The 21,932-nt window shown below is 34.6% G+C and overlaps 1 protein-coding gene across 1 annotated transcript in view; it reads left to right on the top strand.

Annotated features, from left to right (window-relative positions):
• The window catches only part of PDGFC (platelet derived growth factor C), a 186,399-nt gene that overhangs the window by 77,979 nt on the left and 86,488 nt on the right, over nucleotides 1-21,932 (top strand). Inside the window, exon 2 of the mRNA XM_081092346.1 lies at nucleotides 20,056-20,251. Coding sequence (XP_080948472.1) covers nucleotides 20,056-20,251 — 196 coding nt within the window. The remainder of the gene's footprint in view (nucleotides 1-20,055; nucleotides 20,252-21,932) is intronic.

Raw genomic sequence — 21,932 nt, 5'->3', positions numbered from 1 at the left:
AGCATCGGCCTGCGGACTGAAGGGTCTCAGGTTCGATTACGGTCAAGGGCATGTACCTGGGTTGCGGGCACATTCCCAGTAGGAGATGTGCAGGAGGCAGCTGATCGATGTTTCTCTCTCATCGATGTTTCTAACTCTATCTCTCTCCCTTCCTCTCTGTAAAAAATCGATAAAATATATATATATATATATAAAATAAAAAATAAAAAATAAAAAAAGAGTTTTTTAAATAAAAGATTGGGTACAAATAAATTATTAATTCATAGCTATCATACAATGCATATGTATTAAATGCATATTGTGTACAGAGCATTTCTTCATAAAGATCAAATCTTTTGAAATTCTATATTCAGTAGTATTAACATGGATGGTTGAAAAGGAAAAGATAATATTTTGTGTCCTTAAGTAATTTTCAGTGTAGTTTAGGAGATAAAACTTAGACATATCCTTCAACTTAAAACAGTGAAGGCCTATAGGCTTAAATTGCAAAACATGTAAGTCTGGCAGATGTGCCAGAGGCAGCCAGACAAGATGAGATCATTGTGTGCTACAGGCCCAGGGGCTTTGTGCAAGGAGTCAGACTCTGGCCTGTCCTTTGAAGCCTTGAGTCAACAGGGTATTCCAATTGGAGTGCATCAAAGCTATACTACCAGTAATGTTTGCTAATGTATGTGCTAGAAAAAACAAATCCTTAATCAGTTGTTTGGATTTAAAGATCATCTTGTTTGCCTGGCCATAGAATCATTGCTCTGGTTACCCAGAAACTCACACCTGTACCATAGTGTTCTACATTTGAGTTTAATGATACGTATGTGTGTGTGTACATACACATTTATGTATGTGTATATATGTATGCATAAATTTCAGTATATTATCATATTATTATAAATAAAATAAGCACAGTAAATGGCAGTAGCTGTGACTTGTTAAAGTGGTCCAGTTAGAAAGAGAGTGGGCAAAACTAGTATTTTTAATGTATAGTGGAAAATTAGAGTTTCAGTGATCTTAGGTGTGTTTTTTCTTAAGAGGTTTATTTTTGTAATCGTAGGCTAATTTTTTTGTTGTTTGTTCTTTAATTTATCAATCTTTTCCTTTAAAGTGTGACTGAATTTTTGGGAACCCCCAAAATATGTAGATTTATTAGAAAATTATTTATTTATTTATTTATTTATTTATTTATTTATTTAAAATATATTTTATTGATTTTTTACAGAGAGGAAGGGAGGGAGATAGAGAGTTAGAAACATCGATGAGAGAGAAACATCGATCAGCTGCCTCCTGCACATCTCCTACTGGGGATGTGCCCGCAACCCAGGTACATGCCCTTGACCGGAATCGAACCTGGGACCCCTCAGTCCGCAGGCCGACGCTCCATCCACTGAGCCAAACCGGTTTCGGCAAGAAAATTATTTGAGAAATAATAGTCTCTATAGTTTTATAGTAGGCAGCAGTACAGAATTATAGGAATGAAATCAATATATCTGAGTGATATCTTTCTGTGTAAAACATATGATCATGATTCTAATATTTATACACTAATATGTGACAGGCTAGCTTGTAACTTATAATAAAAATGAATAGAATCCATTACATTTAGAATTACATATTTTTAAATAGTTTTTATTTAAGCTATGTCTAAAGTACTTAGGCAGTATAGTCTAAGCAGTTTATTTTACTTAATAAATTCTCATTTGAACTTAATATCTTAAACACATTTTATATTTAGTTTGTACACAAGAATATAACTTTCTACATATTGAGCAAAAATAATTGAAAGCCTTAAAACAGCTGAGAATAGTAAAAGATGAAGTCTCTTATGCATGGTTCATTAAAAGAGTAAATTTCTCTAGTTTAATTTTTTGATTATACCTGTACCATTACTTATCTCCAGTTGAATTTATAAACCAAAAACTCAGAATGACACAGTAAGTTTTTGGTTAGACTCAATGGTCCTTGTGATTGCTTGCTTGTTTTGTTTTCTATATTTCTAATCTTTGCCAAGAAAATATTTTAGAATCAAACCCTTTTTAGGAACGTTCATCTATAAATTGCCTAGATTTGTTCCTGTTCCTGCCATTTGTCTCTTGTTTTAGTGCTAATATTTGCAAGGAGTTTCTTGCGAAGTTGCCATCATAAGCCGATTAAAACTCCTATGTTGTCATCTACTTCAGAGAAGTTGCAGCTGCTACTACAAGCCGAGCATGTAGCAGGAAGGAGTTCTGAGGCTTATGGCCTTTTCCTTCTCACATTGGTTTTCTTTGCACCATACACGCTACACAAATAAAAAGCTCCTGCTTGTGGATAAGCTTTCTGTTACCTATAGGATTTTCCCTTCATGTTTACGTTTAGCATTTTAAATTACTCAGTACTCAAAGTTTACTGATATCTTTTTACCTTTATCATTTCCTTTGTACTGATTCTTTCATGAAACTTTTCAACAGATTTTTTTTTTGTGTGTGTGTGTGTCATATAACTGGAGTGAGATATAATACATAAATCAGTTGCATTAGAGTTGGGTTAAACTTTGGGATAGCGTGTGAATATGTACTGGCGAGAAAGTCACTTAGTTACCCTTAGGGAAAGGCTCTGTATTAAAAGGGTCCTTTATTTTCATGGAGTTCTCTTACCAACTGCGTGGGCATTGAGCATTCTTTTGAAGCACTCATTCCAAACTTATGTTTTTAAAAATAAGTTTGAATTAATAAGTCTTGTGGAAATATCTTTGTAATATTGATTTATTTATAGGTGAAGAGGGTAAAATCCATTTAAATACAATAGGGTAATCCCTTCTTCAGGAAGATTATGGAGGAGAGTTAATTTCACAGAGACAGAATACTGGAAAGGAAACTATCTTAGAGTAGAAGTTAACATGTCATGTGCTCATCTTTTCATTTAAGACTTAAGACAAAATAAATCCTTTAAATTCATTTCAGCCTTGTGGTTTTATAGCACTAGAATACTATCTGCCCTGAAACATTTCAAACTACAGTTCTAATGAACTTCCTTTGGTTGAGATAAATAGGTAGGAGTTGGGAGGAGAGGAAAAATAGAATCCTAATAAGGTAAAATAAGAAATAAAAAAAAAAAAACTTGTTAAACTGTAATTAATGTGTAGAAGAAAGTGAGGTGAAGGAGAAATAGGAAGAGGCCTGTAATGAGGAATTCAACCATTTTTGTTCAGTAGATGATCCTAATTTATGACTGGCTTCTGGCTATAATCCAGTTCTTCTGGTGTCTTCTTCATAGATAACAGGATTACAAAAATCATAAAGCTTTGAAGACAGTCTATTATACACATATATTTGAAGCATATTCTTACACAAATATCAGTTTATTAATTCAACAAATACACATTGTATACCTCATATGGGTAAAGGACTAATTATAGTTGTGGGGAATGTGGAATAAACAATACAGACAAAATCCCTGCTTTCAAGGAACTTACCTTTGGTAAGGGAGAGAAGGGCAATAAAGCATGCCCTAACTCAGTAGGCAGTGGATGAATAAATGTATAAACCCCTAAAAGCTGATAGCTCAATTGCTATTTCTTTCTTTTCAGACTTAACCCATTGGAATTAATAATTATTCAAAGCATGTATACATTTTTTGGGACACCTTATATTTTTCGGCTGCATTATTTAGAGTTCTGAAATCTAGTTCTATTTATAATATGTTCTGGACATGATTTACTGAAATTCTCAGCTTACTATGCATACTAAAATAGTTTATACTTCCCTAAAAGATGAACTTTGTGGGTAAAGAAATGTTCTTTATAATTATAATTGAATTTGTTTACAGAACTTTTATTTATTACAGTTTTTACACTTTACTGTTTTACTCTATTTTTTATGGAGGGGGTGAATGTAAAGTAATAAGGAGATCACAGTTATTGACTGTCTTCTCCATTTTACTTATAGTCTTCAATAACAGGTGATGAGGATTCTAGCATTCCATAAGCCCTGATCCAAGAATGATAAAGTACTGCTCCACTATAAGTTTTCTGTATTAAACTCACCAAAGGACTAAAGGAGAGAACCTACTTAGTGTACAATTTCCTTTTTTTTTTAATATGTTTTTATTGATTATTAGAGAGAGGGATAGAAAGACAGAAATATCACTGAAAGAGAAACTACATTGATTGGCTGCCTCTTGCATGCCCTCTATTGGGGATCGAACCCACAATCTGGGCATGTGCCCTGAACCAGGAATCCAACTGGTGACCTCTTGGTTCCTGGGTTGATGCTCAACCACTAAGCAACCCTGCCAGGCAACTGTACAATTTTCAAGAAAAAAAATTAATTAGTATTAAGTGAAATTCAATTACCTATATAGTGATATATATGTATATATATATAAATAATTAAAATCTACACTAATAAAATACAAACATGCAAATTGACCGCACCTTTGCTATGCCTGAAGCCACGCCCACCAGCCAATCAGAGGGACTATATGCATATTAACCCAATCAAGATGGTGGCTGGCAGCCACAGAGCTGGAGCCAGCAGGAGGCTTGGTTGCCCCAATGATGGAGGAAGCCAAGCTTCCCTGCCTGCCATGGTGGCTCTGAGCTCCACTCAAAGCAACAAAGTTTCAATTATAGAAGGTAAATAAACCCCAGATACCTGCTTTCAGCGGGCCGTGGCCATGGAGCTGGAGTGAGCAGGAGGCTTCCCTCCCACCTGCCATAGCTGGCTCTAAGCTCCTCTCAAGGCTACAAAGTTTCAATTATGGAAGGTAAATAAACCACAGAATAAAAAAAGAAAAAAGAAAAAAAGGAGAGGCTGGTAGCTTTCGTCCCCGGGGGGCTTGGCCAGCCTGAAAACGACCCTCAGCCCAGACTGGCCAGGCACCCCAGTGGGGACCCCCCACCCCAAATGAGGTGTGGCCAGCCTGAAAACAGCCATCAGCTCCTCACCCAGGCTAGCCAAACCTCCATGGGGTGAGAGGCCCCAATGGGGGAGGGGCTTAACCAGCCTGCAAACACCCATCAGCCCCTCACCCTGGCTGTCCAGGCACCCCAGCGGGACCCCCACCCTGATCCGGGACACCCTTCAGGGCAAACCAGCCAGCCCCCACCCATGGACTAGGCCTCTATTCTATATAATAAAAAGCTAATAGGCAAACTGACCCAAACAGCAGAATGACTGGGAATGACTGGTTATTATGACACACACTGACCACCAGGGGGCAGACACTCAATGCAGGAGCTTCCCCCTGGTGGACAGTGTGCTCCCACAGGGGGAGCTCTGCTCAGCCACAAACCAGGCTGACGGCTGCCAGCACAGCGGTGGTGGTGGGAGCCTCTCCTGCCTCCTCAGCAGCACTAAGGATGTCCGACTGCAGCTTAGGCCTGCTCCCCGCTGGCAAGTGGACATCCCCCGAGGGCTGCCAGGCTGCCAGAGGGATGTCTGACTGCCAGCTTGGGCCTGATCCCCCAGGGAGTGGGCCTAAGCCAGCAGGTGGACATCCTCCGAGGGGTCCCAGAGTGCAAGAGGACATAGGCCGGGCTGAGGGAACCCCTCGAGTGCACAAATTTGTGTGCACCTGGCCTCTAGTATATAATAAAAACATAATATGCTAATTAGACCAGATGACCTTCTGGATGACCTTCCAGACTAACTTCCGGATGAAGCTGTGGAGGCAAGGGCCAAGGCAGAGGCAGCCACAGTGGCAACGGGGGCCCAGCCCCTTGCACAAATTCATACATCGAGTCTCTAGTATATATATATGTGTGTGTGTGTGTGTATATATATATAACACTTCTGAAAATAAGTCCCTATCATTTCAATCACAAAAGAACTAAAAGCAGATTCAAATTAGATGTGTATCATCTGCTACCTGACCCACCTACATAGCTTCTGAGAACCACTGCCTATTTTAATATGCATGCCCTGCTGGTACTAGTCACCCTTAGAGCACTGCTTCCTGTTGCCACAGAAGGGAGCAACCCTATTATTCATCCTTGCCTGCAGTTTGTGGGACTCACGTTTGATACTCACGTTTTTTGTTCTCTCTGTTCATGATGTCTCAATCTAGTTAGAAGTTTTTTCCTTAGTGGAGTGGGGATGATTAAGCCACCTTCATTGCACTGTAAGATAGTTCTTGTGAGTGTCTAATAATTTCCAGCCCACAATTGGTGCTCCATGTTGTAACTGCTTTTGTCATTTGCACTTAAAAAACTATTATGGTAAATAAATCTTTGTGGAAATATGGGAGTGCAGTCGAATTATCTGTTCTGTTCTATATACATTTCTTGATATCAAATCTTTAACATTTTCTCCAGAAAAGATAACAGTACTTTTAGAGAACATAAGAATTCTTAGTTGTTCTGAATTACATATTAGATGCATTTTTTCCAGAAAATATTTAAAGATGTTTATAGAATTGCACTTAAAGTATGTGAAATATTATCATCACTTATGTAAAAATCATGCTATATCTATTAGATGACTTTATATATCTATTATGTATATATATATATATATATATATATATATATAATATATCAACTTATTCTAAAATTCAAGATAGTCTTTCAGATACAATTCTTATTTAATCTCTGATTGCTAAATTGGTTAGTGTTTTATTTTTATGTTATTTTACCACAATGGCCCTGTAGATCATCTGGTCATGGAGTGAGGAACTCCTTGTTTGTTTTACTTTAAAATGGTTGTTATTTTTGGAGAAATAGTTCTTACCCATGGTTTCATATATAAAATGGTTCATAGATTGTTTCTGTGGGCTGGGCAAATACTCCACAATTGTATGCTACTGTGTGAAAACTATGAGAGTGTATTTGAATATATAATTTTCTGGTTTGAGTTTCCATACCTTTCACCAGATTCTCAAAACTTTCTCAAGCCATTGGTTTAAAAGGATAAAAATATAGCTCTTGTTCTTAAATACTTGGTTCAAAAGTTTAACATATTTGAGGAATTCTGAAGCCTCATTTTATAATTGGAGCAATTATAATGGGACAGAGGATTATAGACACTATTTAACAAGTCATGTCAAAATTTGTTTTTGTCTCTAAACTTCCTACATTATTACATTCTTCTGTCTAGGTCATCCTACTGGCAATGCTTTTTATCATGTGAGCTACTGTGTTATTCCACCATCCATAATACTTTTAACTTCTAAACATTACCATTTATTACTCTCGTTTAGCACAGAAAAATTAAAGCATAATGCTAACTAAAATAAGTTTGCAAACTCCACCCAGGTAGTGCACAGCCAGAAACTGATTTTTTTTTCTTATTAGTGTTATATTGAAATGGTGTTATTTGAGGACCTACTGTACTTGACTTTTGATTTCTAGAAGATCATGGTGAAGTAATTTCAAACATGAATTTAAAATAATTTAATTTCATAGAAACATATTTGAGGATATGGCAGTAGGTGGCTGATATTGCATCTAAAGTGGGGGATGTTGGTCAATTCTTTTCAGAAAGCAACAATAGACCAGGAGACAACCCATATGTCATCCTTTTTATCTACTAAGTTTTCTTTGTGATAGATTTGATGGTGAAATATGTGCTTCATTATTGTCTATCATGGGTAATGTACTCTGTTATGCTTTGGGAGATACAACAGTAAAAAGCGAACAGTGAGAACAAAACAAAACCCTAGGCAGAATGCATGATCTTTTAGAGTTTGCTAATTAAATTACACAGAGGTATTTTAAAGACTAAACAATCATGTCAATAAATGCCTACATATGTGAGGAGGCTTGCATCATTGTGGAGGATAAGCTGTTTTTACTTCCAGTTTTTCATATCAGTTAACCCTAATCATTGTGTGCATTTGAACTTATCTCATTTTCTCTAAATTATATGGAATTTATCATTTGTGAGGAGTACCAAATTCTGGAAGAATGTTTACAACTAGGAGTGGTATTAATGTCAGCCCCATTGATCCAAGCAGTGAAATCGAGCCAGACTCCTGCAAATCAGTAGTAATTGGTAAAAATGTCTTCTGCTTCAATGGTAGTATTAGAAACAATTCACAAGTAGCCCGTTAAAAAACAGTTAAACAAAAAAAAGTTATTAGGATTGTTGTTGTTTTAATCTATCTTGAAATAAAGTACTCTAAATGTAATAGATATTACCAAATTTAAGAAAATGTTCTACTCAGTGGACTAAGTTGAATAAGGATGCTAACAGGAACATATCCACTTAAGAATTAATCACATATATCCAACTTGAAAGACTTCCTGGGGTCATAGGATGTAGTGGAAAGAGAATAGGATTTAGACCCAAAATATCTGGTTGAACATAAACATTGACATTTGTTATTAGGGTAACCACACGTCCAAATTTTCTGGGGACAGTCATAGTTTATATGTTTTTCTGACACAATAACACCACCCTCTTTCATTCTTATAAGTTTACTAGAGGCCTGGTGCACAAATTTGTGTATCGGTGGTGTCCAGTTGGCCTGCCCCAATGGGGGCCCATCGGGCTGGGCTGGCGGGTTGAGGGGCTGAGGGCGTTGGCTGGCCAGCCTCACCCCCGATCAGGGTGTTGGGGGCTGATCAGCGTGCTGGGGGTGGAGAAGGGGGGTTGATTAGGGCCCTGATCAGGCTGGTTGGCTGTCACAGTGCATGTCATAGCCACCGGTTGTCTAGGTGTTCATTCCATCGTTCTGGTCGCTGGGCTTTTATATATAGACTAGAGGCCCGGTGCATGAAATTTGTGCACAGGGTGTGTGTCCCTCAGCCCAGCCTGCACCCTTTCCAATCTGGGACCCCTCGAGGGATGTCCGACTGCTCATTTAGGCCCCATCCTGGTGGGATTGGTCCTAAACAGGAAGTCAGACATCCCTCTCACAATCCAGGACTGCTGGCTCCCACTACTCACCTGCCTGCCTGCCTGATTGCCCCTAACTCCTTCTGCTTGACAGCCTGATAACCCCCTAACCTCTCCCCTGCCAGCCTGATCACCCCCTAACCACTCACCTGCCAGCCTGATTGACGCCTAACTGCTCCCCTGCTGGCCCAATTGCCCCTAACTGCCCTCCCCTGCCAGCCTGGTAGCCCCTAACTGCCCTCATTCTCCGGCCTGATCACCCCCAACTGCCCTCCCCTGCAGGCCTGGTCACATCCAACTGCCCTCCCCTGCAGGCCTGATCTCCCCCAACTGCCCTCCCTTTCAGGCTTGGTCCCTCCCAACTGCCCTCCCCTGCTGGCCATCTTGTGGTGGCCATCTTGTGTGTTGGAGTGATGGTAATTTGCAGATTACTCTTTTATTAGATAAGATTGGTTTGAACAAGACATTTTATGGTCAAATTACTATGATAGCTGACTCACAATTATAAAGTTTGCGTAATACTTTTGGTTTTGAAGATTTTTGTGATAACATGAAAATTATTAGAAGAACCATAGAGAGGTATATAAATAGTAGTGTATTCATTTATTCAGGGTGATTAAGGTGACTGAATAAAAGAGGGTAGTTTATTTTAGCTAGTCCTTATTGAACAAATTACAATTACTCTTATTTAAGTAGTTGTATGCCCTATTTGTTTTGTTGAAATCAAGTCATCGAACATGACTGCCAGAAATATTGGAACCTAGACTTTATTTGTGATAAGAATAAGAAATAGATTCTATTTAATTAAAATTTCAATGAGTTTTCTAAACTGAGTGAGAAAAATGGAACCAGTTGTTTGACGATTTATCAACATTCAATTCACTTTTGGATATTCTTAGCCTTTGCTTTTTTGTAATTTTTAAGAGATACTTATATGTCCTGTTAGATTTAGAAAATTATAATAATTCTATTATTTTAATAAGTCATTGTTAGTAATCACACATTTTAATGTTTATTCCTATGAATTTGATCTTAAGTGTACAATTTCTCAAAGAAAAACAATTTCATGCAACACTACTCCTGAATCCCATTTCATTTCAGATGATCTACTTAATCTCTGGAATGGCTTTCCCTTAGCTTATTGAATCTCTTCTTGGATAGCTGCTAGAGGACTTGTATTTGAAATAAAATTAAACAAAACCAGTTTTTATCAATAGCAAATGAATTCCCAACGAAGCCAATGTCTCTTTATCAGTAGGAAAAAGAAATGAATTCTCCCTAAATTTGAGATGCCATTAACTGAACACCAGGAGGACTATAAAAACTTGGCAAGTGAACATCAGCTCACCATATGAAACTTTTAAAAATATAGATTGTGGGACAGATGTTTTGGGATAATAATTACCACTTTATAGGGTTGTTAAAAACATTAACTAGATAATGTGCATGAAAGCATGTAGCCAGTAACAAGCATGTAGCAAGTTTTAGTAGATATCAATATATCTTTGTTGAAATCTGGGAAGAATGAAGAGTCAAGGGAATATATCCTACAAAATAATGCTCTTTCTTTTATTTTTTTCTATGCCAGCCAAGACCCGCTCCCTTAAAAATTGGTATCAATGACCATGAATTAAAGTTTATTTGATTCAGATAATCATTTTTACAAGCTTTATGTGTCTTTTCAATCATTCAAAATTTTTTTTTACTTCCAAAATCTGAAATTGAAGATTCTGAACCACCTAGATTAGGATTTGAGGTCACCAAAAGACTCAATTTTACTATCTCCATCTACTGGCAGGGAGGAACTATACCCAAGCATCTGGACTGGCATAGAAAAGAGGAGAAAGAACATTTAAAAGGTAAGCAAAACATATATTATTATTTACTCTGAATTTTTAAACTTTTCTTATCATACACTCTAATGTAATTGCACATAAGTAAGGTTGATATGAACCATATTGCAGATTAAAATTTGTTTAGGTGGTATAATAGTCTTATCCGATTCTTCAGCATGGACAGTGTAGGCTCGAATGCCTTCCTTTTACAATGGGGGTCTTTTCTATCCCTGTACCTTTAAATTTCTGTTTAGTTGATCCAGTACTTCAGTGCTGTTTTAATTTTCTTAATAGTCTTGACACTGCAATGTACTGAAATATCTCTAGTCTTATTCCTGCATTCTCTGATATGTTAAGACAATTTCTCTTGGCAAATTATTTTGACTATTATGGTGTAAAGAGAGTAGAATTATTTTTCTTAATGTGTAATTAATTATTCTGGTATTTCTTAGCCTTTGTCCATTCTTCATTTATAACTATTTTCTTTTGGCATATAGTAATGAATAAAAGTCCCTTGCTAATTTATGAGTAAAGTCTTAATACGTATTTATATCAGGGTCTTTTTTATTTTATTTTATTTTTGTATTTTGCTTCCCACCACACATCTTTTATTTTGGTTGACTTTTTATCAAGAATATAACATTGCAAGAAAATTTTGAAGTATGATAACTGCTATAAAATAAATATATGGAAGGTTTGTGGTGGTGTACAGAAATCACTATAAATTTTAATCACATAGTTTAAATTATTAGTATAGCTGTTTTAAGGCTTATGTAATGTGTATTTTTGTTTTAAAAGCCCTACTTGCACTTAACAGGAAGAGTATTAGCCATTTGTCAGGATAATTAGTATTATTACACTTAACCACAATTAAGTTTTCCCCTGTTTTCTCCTGCTCCTTCTCATCCCTGGGTCATTTGTTTCTTTATATCTTCGTTCTATTTGTGGGGCACAGTATTCTATTTACTTCAGAAGATACATAGGTAGACTTATGGGAAACATAGGTGGAAAGTTTTCAACATCAAAATTGGATTTTATGAGCAAGAAGTTTCAAGGAAATGCTCTGTTCCAACAGGTCTGTTCACTTGCGGGAGGTCACAAATGCAGTTGGTTCATTGCTGGCTGGGGGATTACACTCACATAAACAGTGCAAATACCTTGTGGCTACTGACAGTGTCCAATCTGACAGACATATCCTCAAAGTCTTCATTGAGATCAGAGATAGAGAAGCAGGTATTTTTTAATAACGTTGAAGCAACTAGTGATAATGAGGTGTTAGACAATAATCTCTTCTCACAAATGAAACTTCTGGTGGACTTTGTGAAGTTCAATTCAGTCCCTATTTTGAATAAAAGTATATAGAGTATCTTTTTGAATCTCTCTCATCTATGTTTCAGCTTCTCTTTTTAGATCACTCTTAAAGCTAGTTTTTGCTTAAGAACTGTGCTAATGGATATATTCAAACCAACTCCAGAATAAAGTATACTTAACCTCTTCATGTTGGTGTTTATTCACTCTTTTATAATAGACAAACTAGATGGCAAAATAATGTAAGCTGGGATGAAATAGATTGGCATGATTATTTTCATTCTCATTATTAACAATATATTTGTTTTGAGAAATAAAATTTAAGCAACCAATTTTCCCACTAAAATTGTGTTTTGTTAGTACTTTATGGATGTCATTTCTATTAAAAATCTCATATCTATATTTTATTCAGATTTTACCATCATGTTAAGATTGACAGGAGATACCGAGGGCTGAGTGTGGGGAGGGAAGGTGATGTTTGCCAGAAGGGCAGAATGGTTAGAACACTCTTGAGTATATTTATATTTAATCCAGCCTATAAGGACAATATGTCCCAGGATAATTGCACTTCATTTGGTTCTGATATCATTATGTGGATTTACTACTGAAACCAAAGATTTTACTACAAATAGAACTTATAAATCTCAGATATTGCTTATGGAAATGCAAATACTTTATGACTTATTTAGAGCATTTAATAACATTTAAAACATAAGTAGGAGGATATAACTTGTATAGATGTGACCAAATGAATTATTATTTTTCAATATTTGAGTATTATTTGTAAGAAATTCAGTCTCATTATACATAAATTCACCTTTGAACATAAAATGCTAAATGCAAGTAGGAAGCAGAAAAGTCATTTTTCAGCACTATGATTGCTGAGTATATTAAGAGTGAAATAAATATATTCCTATTTTATTGTATCTTAGGAATTATTTATTTTGCTTCTTTCAGAGGTTAACCTAAAAGAAAATTTCAAACATAGTTTAAATATTCATTGAAGGCATAAACTAGTGGTCTTGTTTGTACTTTTCTCTGAAATAGTAGGTTTGTATTGATTACCTGAATTTTAAACATCTTTCCATTAGAATGTCAGTACTGTATCTAGACATTATGTGCTCACAAAGAAATAGGTAGCTACTTTGCTTATTTGAAATTGCTGGTAAATTCCACCCTGACTGTTGTGTTATATGTCCTGTGCAGATAAAAAATTGCCAGATGTTAAGTCTCTAAAACAGATGAGGTTCTTTACTGAACATACTTTCTATTAAACAAGCTTATATACTATGAATTTGTACTTAATGACGTTAGTTTTTGTCATATTTCATACAAATGTATTTTTCTACTTATATTTTGTGTAAATTTTCTACATTAAGTAACAGTTTAAGTTTAACAAGAGAGCTGAATAAATTTTGAAAAAATTGAATCAGTAGTGTATCTTGGAAGTGATTTTTTTTTTTTTGGTAATGTGAATTATTCCTAATTTATTTTACATTCTGGTTTTTGTCTCTTTGTGGTACCTAAAGTAATGCACAATTTAATACAGAATAAGGAATAATAGCATTGTCTAAACATGCTTCACTATAGTGGTGTGTGTAACTATGTGTATGTACAATTATATTCATTACTAATTGATGTGTGATAAAGGCTTTATGATTCTGTGTTTATAAAGTTGGCTATCTATCCTGTGGCATAATCAGTGAGAAGATTATTGCCAGCCTGTCTTCCATAATTGAGCCTCCAGTTACAATGTGATATCTCATTTTGTAAAATGAATTTAGGTTGTTTGCCATTGACTTAAGGCTAAAATACCATGCAGTCAAATCTTTACCATTTCAGTATCTCATGCCTCAATACAAGAAGAATTTGATAATCTTATTTCTGTATTCTCTTATGATGCCAATTCTGATATTTTAGAGCCTGAAAAAGGAACAATAACCATAATCACACCAAGATAACAGGTCTAAATCAAAACCACCTCTGGCAAGCCCAATCATGTTCACTGTATAAATAATTTTGGTGGTATGTACAAAAAGTCAACACTAATTGTCTTCAATATAGTAAAAGTGGTTTATTTAGTCATGTACCTGAGAAGCCCAGAGATGGAATGAATTTATTATGCAGTTTGATCTGGGATGTAGCTTCTTTTTCCTATTTATGGTGTATCTGCCTACTTCTGTATCAGACTGGAGTCTATTATGATGGCTTAATGACTACAGTAGTTCTGGATCTTACTTCTGCACCCCAAGTGTCCTAATTCCAAAGTATTAGGGGGGACAGGGAAGCCATTGGATTCATTCCATTTGGCCAATTAGAGTCATCTGTGCAGTGAGAGAAATGAACTTATATTGAGCTTCCAGGCATACTTTGTGGAGGGTCAGTCCTGCCTTTCTTTATTCAGAGGCTATTTCACATTGGTAATGAGGGATGCTGGGAAAATACTCCCTATACTAACTTTCTTTCATTAGTAGATGTTCCTGGAACTTCCTGAACACAGGCCCCCTTTCTTCCCATTGCTCATAGAGAGGAGGCTAATGGCTGAATTATTATACTTCTCAGTAGATACCAAAAAGCAAAACAAAACAAAACAACCTTTTTTTATTTTTTAAAGATGGGAGTGGGGTAAAGGAAATGGCAGAATTTTTACTTTTACAAAGTTGTCCCTTTTTCTCCTTCATTAATCAACCTGTAGAAAGAAATCAGAAATGTAAAATCACTTCCTAAAAATCACTGCTTCTTGCTTAATCAATTTGATCTTGATGAACTCAGAATCCTTATACATATGACCAGTATTGCATAGCAATCTCCTATTTGCTGATTTCAGAAAAACTTCATAGCTGATAATAAATTTTTTTCTCTCATTGTATTTAAATTAGACAGAATGTGGTGGACAAAGTTTCTCCTTCATGTACGTACTGATTTATAGTTATTAAGATGGTTAATTTATTCAGTTATCATTTTATTGAACTTTAAAATAGGTTGTGATTATTTCTAGTTTATAAAAAATGACATCAAATATCTTGCCTAAAAGAACGAATTTTATCAATTGATTTATTTTGATAGTTAAGATAAAATAATTATTATAATTGTAGCTTTCTCAAATATGTCAAAATTATAAACATCTATTTTTTTAAAAACTAAGCAAGCATATAAAGAAAATGGCAAATCTCAATAGTGAGTACTCTACTACCGATAGCCTTCAGCTGAAAAATACATGTATATTCTAATAGATGAATTTTGAGTAAAATATCAAATACAAATTTTGGGACTTTAATTGGTGAGGTGTATAAATTATAAAATATCTTTAATTTTATATGAACAGTCTCTGGAAATTTAGGAATTGAAGATGAAATTTTAAAAAACACATAAAATTGTTTTTGGCTATGTTCTGGGATAGCAAGTTGGTTTCTATTGATTTGTATGAAGTAGTGATGTGTGCTGGGCACAGTGCTAGATACTGGTTGTGGACTTTAATAAAAATAGTTTTGCCATCTAGGAATTTATAGTGGGGTAGGGAAGAAAGATCAACCCATATATTATGATTAAAATATGCAGTCCTGAAGGAATGAATGCACACAAGAATCAGGATGGCAGTCTAAACTAGGTAACATCCAAAGTGGGTTTTGAATATTAATTATTAGTATCATTATTTAGTGGAGTAATGATACTCAATTAAAGTCCCAGAAGTTGTCATATTAAGAGGACAAGATTTTTTTGTTTGTTTTTTCCTGATGTCCGAGGTACCTGGAACAGTTCATGACACATGATAGAGTCTCAGCATATGATTTTTGACTATTCATTCCCTGGAGGAATAAAATGATTATATTCTGGGATAAATTCAGGAACCCAAATTGAGCATGTCTTAAATATATTGTTTTATGGCTTACTTAATATAGCAATCCCTTATTTTATTTTTTCTTGAACATTTATTCATGTAATTTTTAAACAGTTTGGATAAAGGAAACTAACTTTGTTGATTATCTTTGTTTTATTTTGCTACTTCTTTAAAGGTATGGCAAACAATAGATTGAGCTGATGGGGTCTGAGTTTTCTGTCTAGTATATTAGTCTTTTGTTTTAATAGTCAGAATTATAAATATGAAAATGGGATACCTATATTGTTTGGAATTTTTCTTTTCTTTTTCTTTATTTTTAAAATTTTATTTTTATTGTTGAAAGTATTACATATGTCCTCCTTCCCCCCTCCCCCATTGACCCCCTCTATCCCCCACCAAGGCTTTCTTTGCACTATTGCCTGTGTCCATGAATTATGCATATATGCATATAAGGTCTTTGGTTAATCTCTTCGGACTGTTTCCCTCTGAGGTTCCTCCGTTTGTATGGAGAGATATCTCTTTGCTATGTGGAGCTCAAGTATATCTTCCCTCTACAGAATCAAAGAGGATTAGGATGAGATTATTCTCGTTTTCCTAGGAAACAGGTGCCAATCATGGAAGCAGTAAAACTAGCTTTTACATATATATGTCATGTGATTTTAACTATTGCTTAAAAGTGAAAAATTTGTTAATTGAGAGCTAATGAAAGTGGAAACAGAAATAGCTTATTATTTATAAACACAGTAATAAAATTAGGATAAAGAAGGTTTATCACGGGGGAAAAACAGTGTGCAGAGCTAAGCACACGTAAGACTCGTGAATAAGTCAGGGTTTGAAAATAGATGCAACTGACTATTTCAGAAATGCCTTTATATGCACAATTTAAAATTACCGTGTATTTGCAAGTAAACACCTCAAAAATTCCACAGGACATCAGTGAAGTTTACTAGTTTACGTGTGGCATGTCACTGTAGTCTTGCCTATGTGAAACGGGAACCAGAATTCTTCAGAACTCTACAACTAAACCAAGGGTGGGTGGAGACTCCTTTCTTTTTACCTAGTTCTTAGTATTACGAGTCTTTCTTTCAACAATCAATTTATAGCATTAGAATAGAGAAGGAAATGGATGATTTATCTTTTTTTATGAATTATATATTATCCAGGAACACCTTTTTTAGTGTTACCTTTATTAAGCATTTTCAATTATTATAATTTTCGTTGCTTATGATCCTTTTACTCCTACTCGCTTTTAGCTTCAAAGGGACTAACAGCATGGCAAATATTAGGAAATTATTTTCATTGTGATGCTAATAAGCTTATTGAATACATATGAATATACAATGATTCTGTGTAGTTGAATTGTATGTGTATATACATAATCAGTAGTTTTATCGTATTTGCATTATTAACTTTCCTTTATTCTTTTCTTTTCTATTTTTGTTTCATTTTAATACTTATACCTTAAGGGGTTGTACAGGATAATATGAAATGATGTATACTTATAATTTAAAAAATTTAGTGTTTGTGAATATTTTCATTTTCCATGCTAAATTCATCTATAATGATTAATTTATTCTTGTTTAGAATACATTGAATGGAGTATCTTGGAAATATTGTAGTGATTTGACTACAAGCAATTGTTTTATTTCATTGGTACCTTTTTGTTTGGACCATTATTGATTGACTAGGAAAGAAGCTATTCAATAAAATAGTTACAAAATATACACTTATCTTATTCCTAAAATACCAGTAAGTTATATCTTCGGAAAAATGATATTTTTAAATAGCAGGGGTATAAATGCAGAGTCTTAATTTGGTAGAACTTACTGTTTGTTGCTTTTTTCATTTTGATTATAGAGGTAGTAGTTGAGATTTATATAAATCATATGTGTTTGGTGGCAAACCTCACTGCATTTTGAGATGAATTTTTGGGAGCAGCAATTTAACTTAGGAAATTTACAATGCTTAGCACAAATAAGGCTTAGCTTTTTAGTCTCTGAATTATGTTTAGTTATAGTTTAGCAGAATTGTGAATTATAAAGAAAAGAAAAAAATGTTAACAATTTAAGTATGCACTTTTTATCTATGAGCTGTTTTGACTGGAGATATAAAAATAGATTCAAATCTTTTAATAACCACTTAGTTTTCTAGATTACATATGATAGAGTAAATGTTGCTGTATTTGTAAAGAGTGCCTTGAGATATAAGGCATTTGCTTTGAGACGAAATGGGGTAAATATTAATTAATCTGATTGAAAAAAATTAACTTACTAGAAATATAACTTAAAAAAGAAGAATCCTTGATATAAGCTACTGCTATGTGTAGATTATTGGAATAAAATTTAAGGAATGGGAAAATATCCCATTTCCATTTAAATTTTTAACATTTATTAATTTTAGAGAGATAGGAAGAGAAGAGAGAGAGAGAGAGAGAGAGAGAGAGAGAGAGCGAGAGAGAGAGAGAGAGAGAGATTTGTCATTTGACTTATTCATGCATTTATTGGTTGATTCTTGTATGTGCCCTAACCAGGGTTCAAACTCTCAACCTTGCCATTTCAGGACAACACTCTAAGTGACCTAGCTACCCGGCCAGGGCCCATTTTTGAAAGAAAGCTTTGAAAACAATTTATTAATTTAATTTTAATAGTAAATTAGCATTATTTTCAATAGGGAAGATATCATCTAACTTGATAGATCTTATGTCTTCCTAGGAGATATACAGGTGCTAAATTATGTGCATAGAGGAGTTATTGATCATTTCTTATATGTTAATATAGCCAACAGCAGTATCAACATTTAGCATCCAATTTAGAAGAGAATGTATTTCTATGTAGGTTACTTACTGCTGAGGACAAGGTTAGGCACAAATTTAGGTACTTAAAGCATATTTTACTAATAAGATGATCTTCCCCATAATGTGTACTAGGTATTGTCAAAGGACATTATATACGTCTTTACCTTGTCTCCCTATTTCTAGGTTAGAAAATATAAAAAAAATACTTACCAAACTACCAAACTGATTACTAAAACAGCTGTTTATGAGGATGAAAATACTGCTTCAAGAATCATACACAAACTTATTAAAATTATTTTGGGTGTTTTAACAATCAAAAAGGTTATTCTTTAACCTTAATAACATGACCCTTCTAATACATGACTCTTGACATTGTCTTTTAAATTCAAGGAGTTTCTTAGAGCAGTATTCTTAAATTGCATTTTACCAGAGTTCAATCATGTATTTTGACTAACATAATATTAAATGAAAAGTTGTTGCAGTTATTGTACATGCTAGTACTCTGATTGCTGTTGAAGAATGGAGGCAAAAAGGAATAACTTGCCATCCGAACAGCTTTGTGCCCAATAGAAGATGTATTCATTTATAATAATATGTAAGAAATTATCATAAATTTGGCCATTTAAAACTCACTTTATTTCATCTTAGCTCTATGGGTCAGAATTCTGGACATCCTGTGACTAGGTTCTTGCTCAGAGGCTAAAATGAAGGTGTCAGCCAGACTTGATTCTTTCTGGGGGTTGTGGAGAAGAGTCTACTTCCAAGTTTCTTCATGTTCCTGAGGCTTGAGGACTGAGGTCCCATTTCCTTGCTAGTTGTCAGCCTTAGCCTGTCTTCGGCTTTTGGAGGCTTCCCACAACCCTGGTCATGCCACCTCCCCCGTGTTCAATGCCAGCAAAAAAGCATCAACCTGCTGTTGAATCTCTCTTACACTTTGAATTTCTCTGAATTTAGGAAGGGCCCAGCTTCTTTTAAGGGCTCACCCTATTAGGCTAGGCTCAGGCAGATAATCTACGTTTTGATGAACTCTAAGCTATCTAACCTATTCATGATTAGGGGGAGTTCAATCATAATTTGTGTTTTTAAAACTAGTTATATATCGCACTTCTTTTTGTTCTAATATGATTTGTATTTGATAAGTTCTTGGAGATTAGGGTCTTAATTTTATTGCAATTTTAGGAATCCAAAAGTATTGGTTGTTTGAAATTTTGGTAATTTGATTAAAATGACTAATTTGCTTTGTTCTTTGAAATACACCTATTCACAGGTTTTTACTCAATAATGTTAAAATAATCTCTTTGTTTTTCTGGTTAAATTCTGAAGAGAGTAGTACTTAATTTATATTTTATGAAGCATATCCAACACTTGTTTGGGTAAAATGTGGATGATTAAAAAAACATTTATTCTGAAACCTATAACTTTTAAAATGTCTGTTCTCAGTGTAAGTGTATACCTATGTTTTTGTTTTAGGCGTACAAGCTCCCCAGCATGAGAGAATCATTACTGTGTCCACTAATGGAAGTATTCACAGCCCAAAGTTTCCTCATACTTATCCAAGAAATATGGTCTTGGTATGGAGATTAGTAGCAACGGAGGAAAATGTATGGATACAACTTACATTTGATGAAAGATTTGGGCTTGAAGAACCAGAAGATGACATATGCAAGTAAGTTATCACACTTGAAATTCCAACAGATTGTAACAACTGCTATGGTCTGTCAAGTGGCTTCATTTTGATGGTGTGATTTTCAGTGGCATCTTTTGTTCTGTTATGTTTCCCTGCTGATTCAAGAAATTTACAGCCTTATTTAAGCTATGTTTCATTTAAAATTAGAAGACACATACATACAAATACACAGCCATTAGTTTTTTTTTCTACTTCTGAACATAATTTGAGAAAAAGTCTGGTAAAAAATACATATAGAGTAAAACTGTAAAATAAGGAATTGAGAATAAAAAGCCAAGTGAAGGACTATAGTTGTGCCAGAAAAGTTGTTACCATTAGTGCTGAACATTTTACAGTGGAGCTTCCTGATAGTCAATCAATAAAATAAAGAATACATTATTTTAAAAAAATACAGTATCTGTGGGCACATATTATCCATCATACCTAGTATTCTTAAGTACAGCACACATATGGATACATTCCTACACATAGGACCAAGAAGTTTTAATATTTCATCACAAAAATTATGAATCTGAAAGCAGAATTAGAAATTTAGGCTAACTTTATGGTTTGGCTGGTAGAAACTTACCATAATTCTCCTAGAAGCATTCATGAACAAAAGTCAGCTGGAGTATTTCATCCACGCAGAAGACCACCTACTGTATGTCATACAAATATTACTCTTTAAATCCTATGTGAATACACTTGTCAAGGTTGGGTGGTCTTATTGAAGATTTTTCACTTCAGTGGCGTTTGTATATATCATAAAAATATTTTACTTGAGCTTCTTGCAGGGTTCATTATTTTTTCTTTGATATACAAGTTAAAAGAGAATATTCATTTTGTGGTATATTACAGCTAAAGATTTCAATGCAGATGAAATAAACTTTGTACTTGCTGTCATCACAATTTGTATCTTTAACATTTATATGGTTAGATTTTTTTCACATTTCTGCATTCTGCAACATTGCATGTCATGTTATTTTTTTCTTACATCTATAACCTTAGACTTTGAGAACAGAAGCTGTCCTAGCTATCTATAGAGATTAAGAGAAGTGTCTCCCCTATATATCATTCATATTTTATACCTACACCAACGCTAAAACTCATTTTCCTACCACCCATCTTAGTTTTTCACCATGCTGTAAACTGTACCAGTTGTCTTCTTTTCATAGATAGGATTTCTTAATATTTTCAAAAGTTGTGAAAAGTTTAAGATATTGTACCATTTCAAAGTAGCCAGTTAGCCTACCACAAGTTCAAGAATGCTGATAGAAGATAGGAGCCTCTTGGGTCAGAGACAAAGGACTATGTTACAAAAGTAGCAGTAGCCAGAGTATAAGCACTTTCTCTTCCCCTAATTCCAATTCCCACAGGTCAGTGCCAAGAGAGCTACATGATACCTGCGTGCTGAGTGATTTGTGTTATGGGAGAGGAATTGTTATATATGTGTGTGTGTATGAACATAGTTATGTGTGTATGTATATAATGTATGTTAATCATTAAATAATAATAATTGAACTGTCATTCAGCATGTCTAACCTAGGTTGTGACTCAACTCAGCCAGTAAGAGACTCAACTTAAAAAAAAGTGACTTTTTCAATAATAGTTCTGAAGTCCCTTCCTTTTGTTTTTCCCTGATTACCCCTCTTATCCCTGCATATCTAATCATTGTCTTAAG

Source organism: Myotis nattereri (assembly GCF_964212035.1).
Source record: "Myotis nattereri genome assembly, chromosome: 5".
NCBI classification, from domain to species: Eukaryota; Metazoa; Chordata; class Mammalia; order Chiroptera; family Vespertilionidae; genus Myotis; species Myotis nattereri.
The sequence above is the reverse complement of the archived record's forward strand: the minus strand, read 5'-3'. Positions and strand labels throughout refer to the sequence as shown.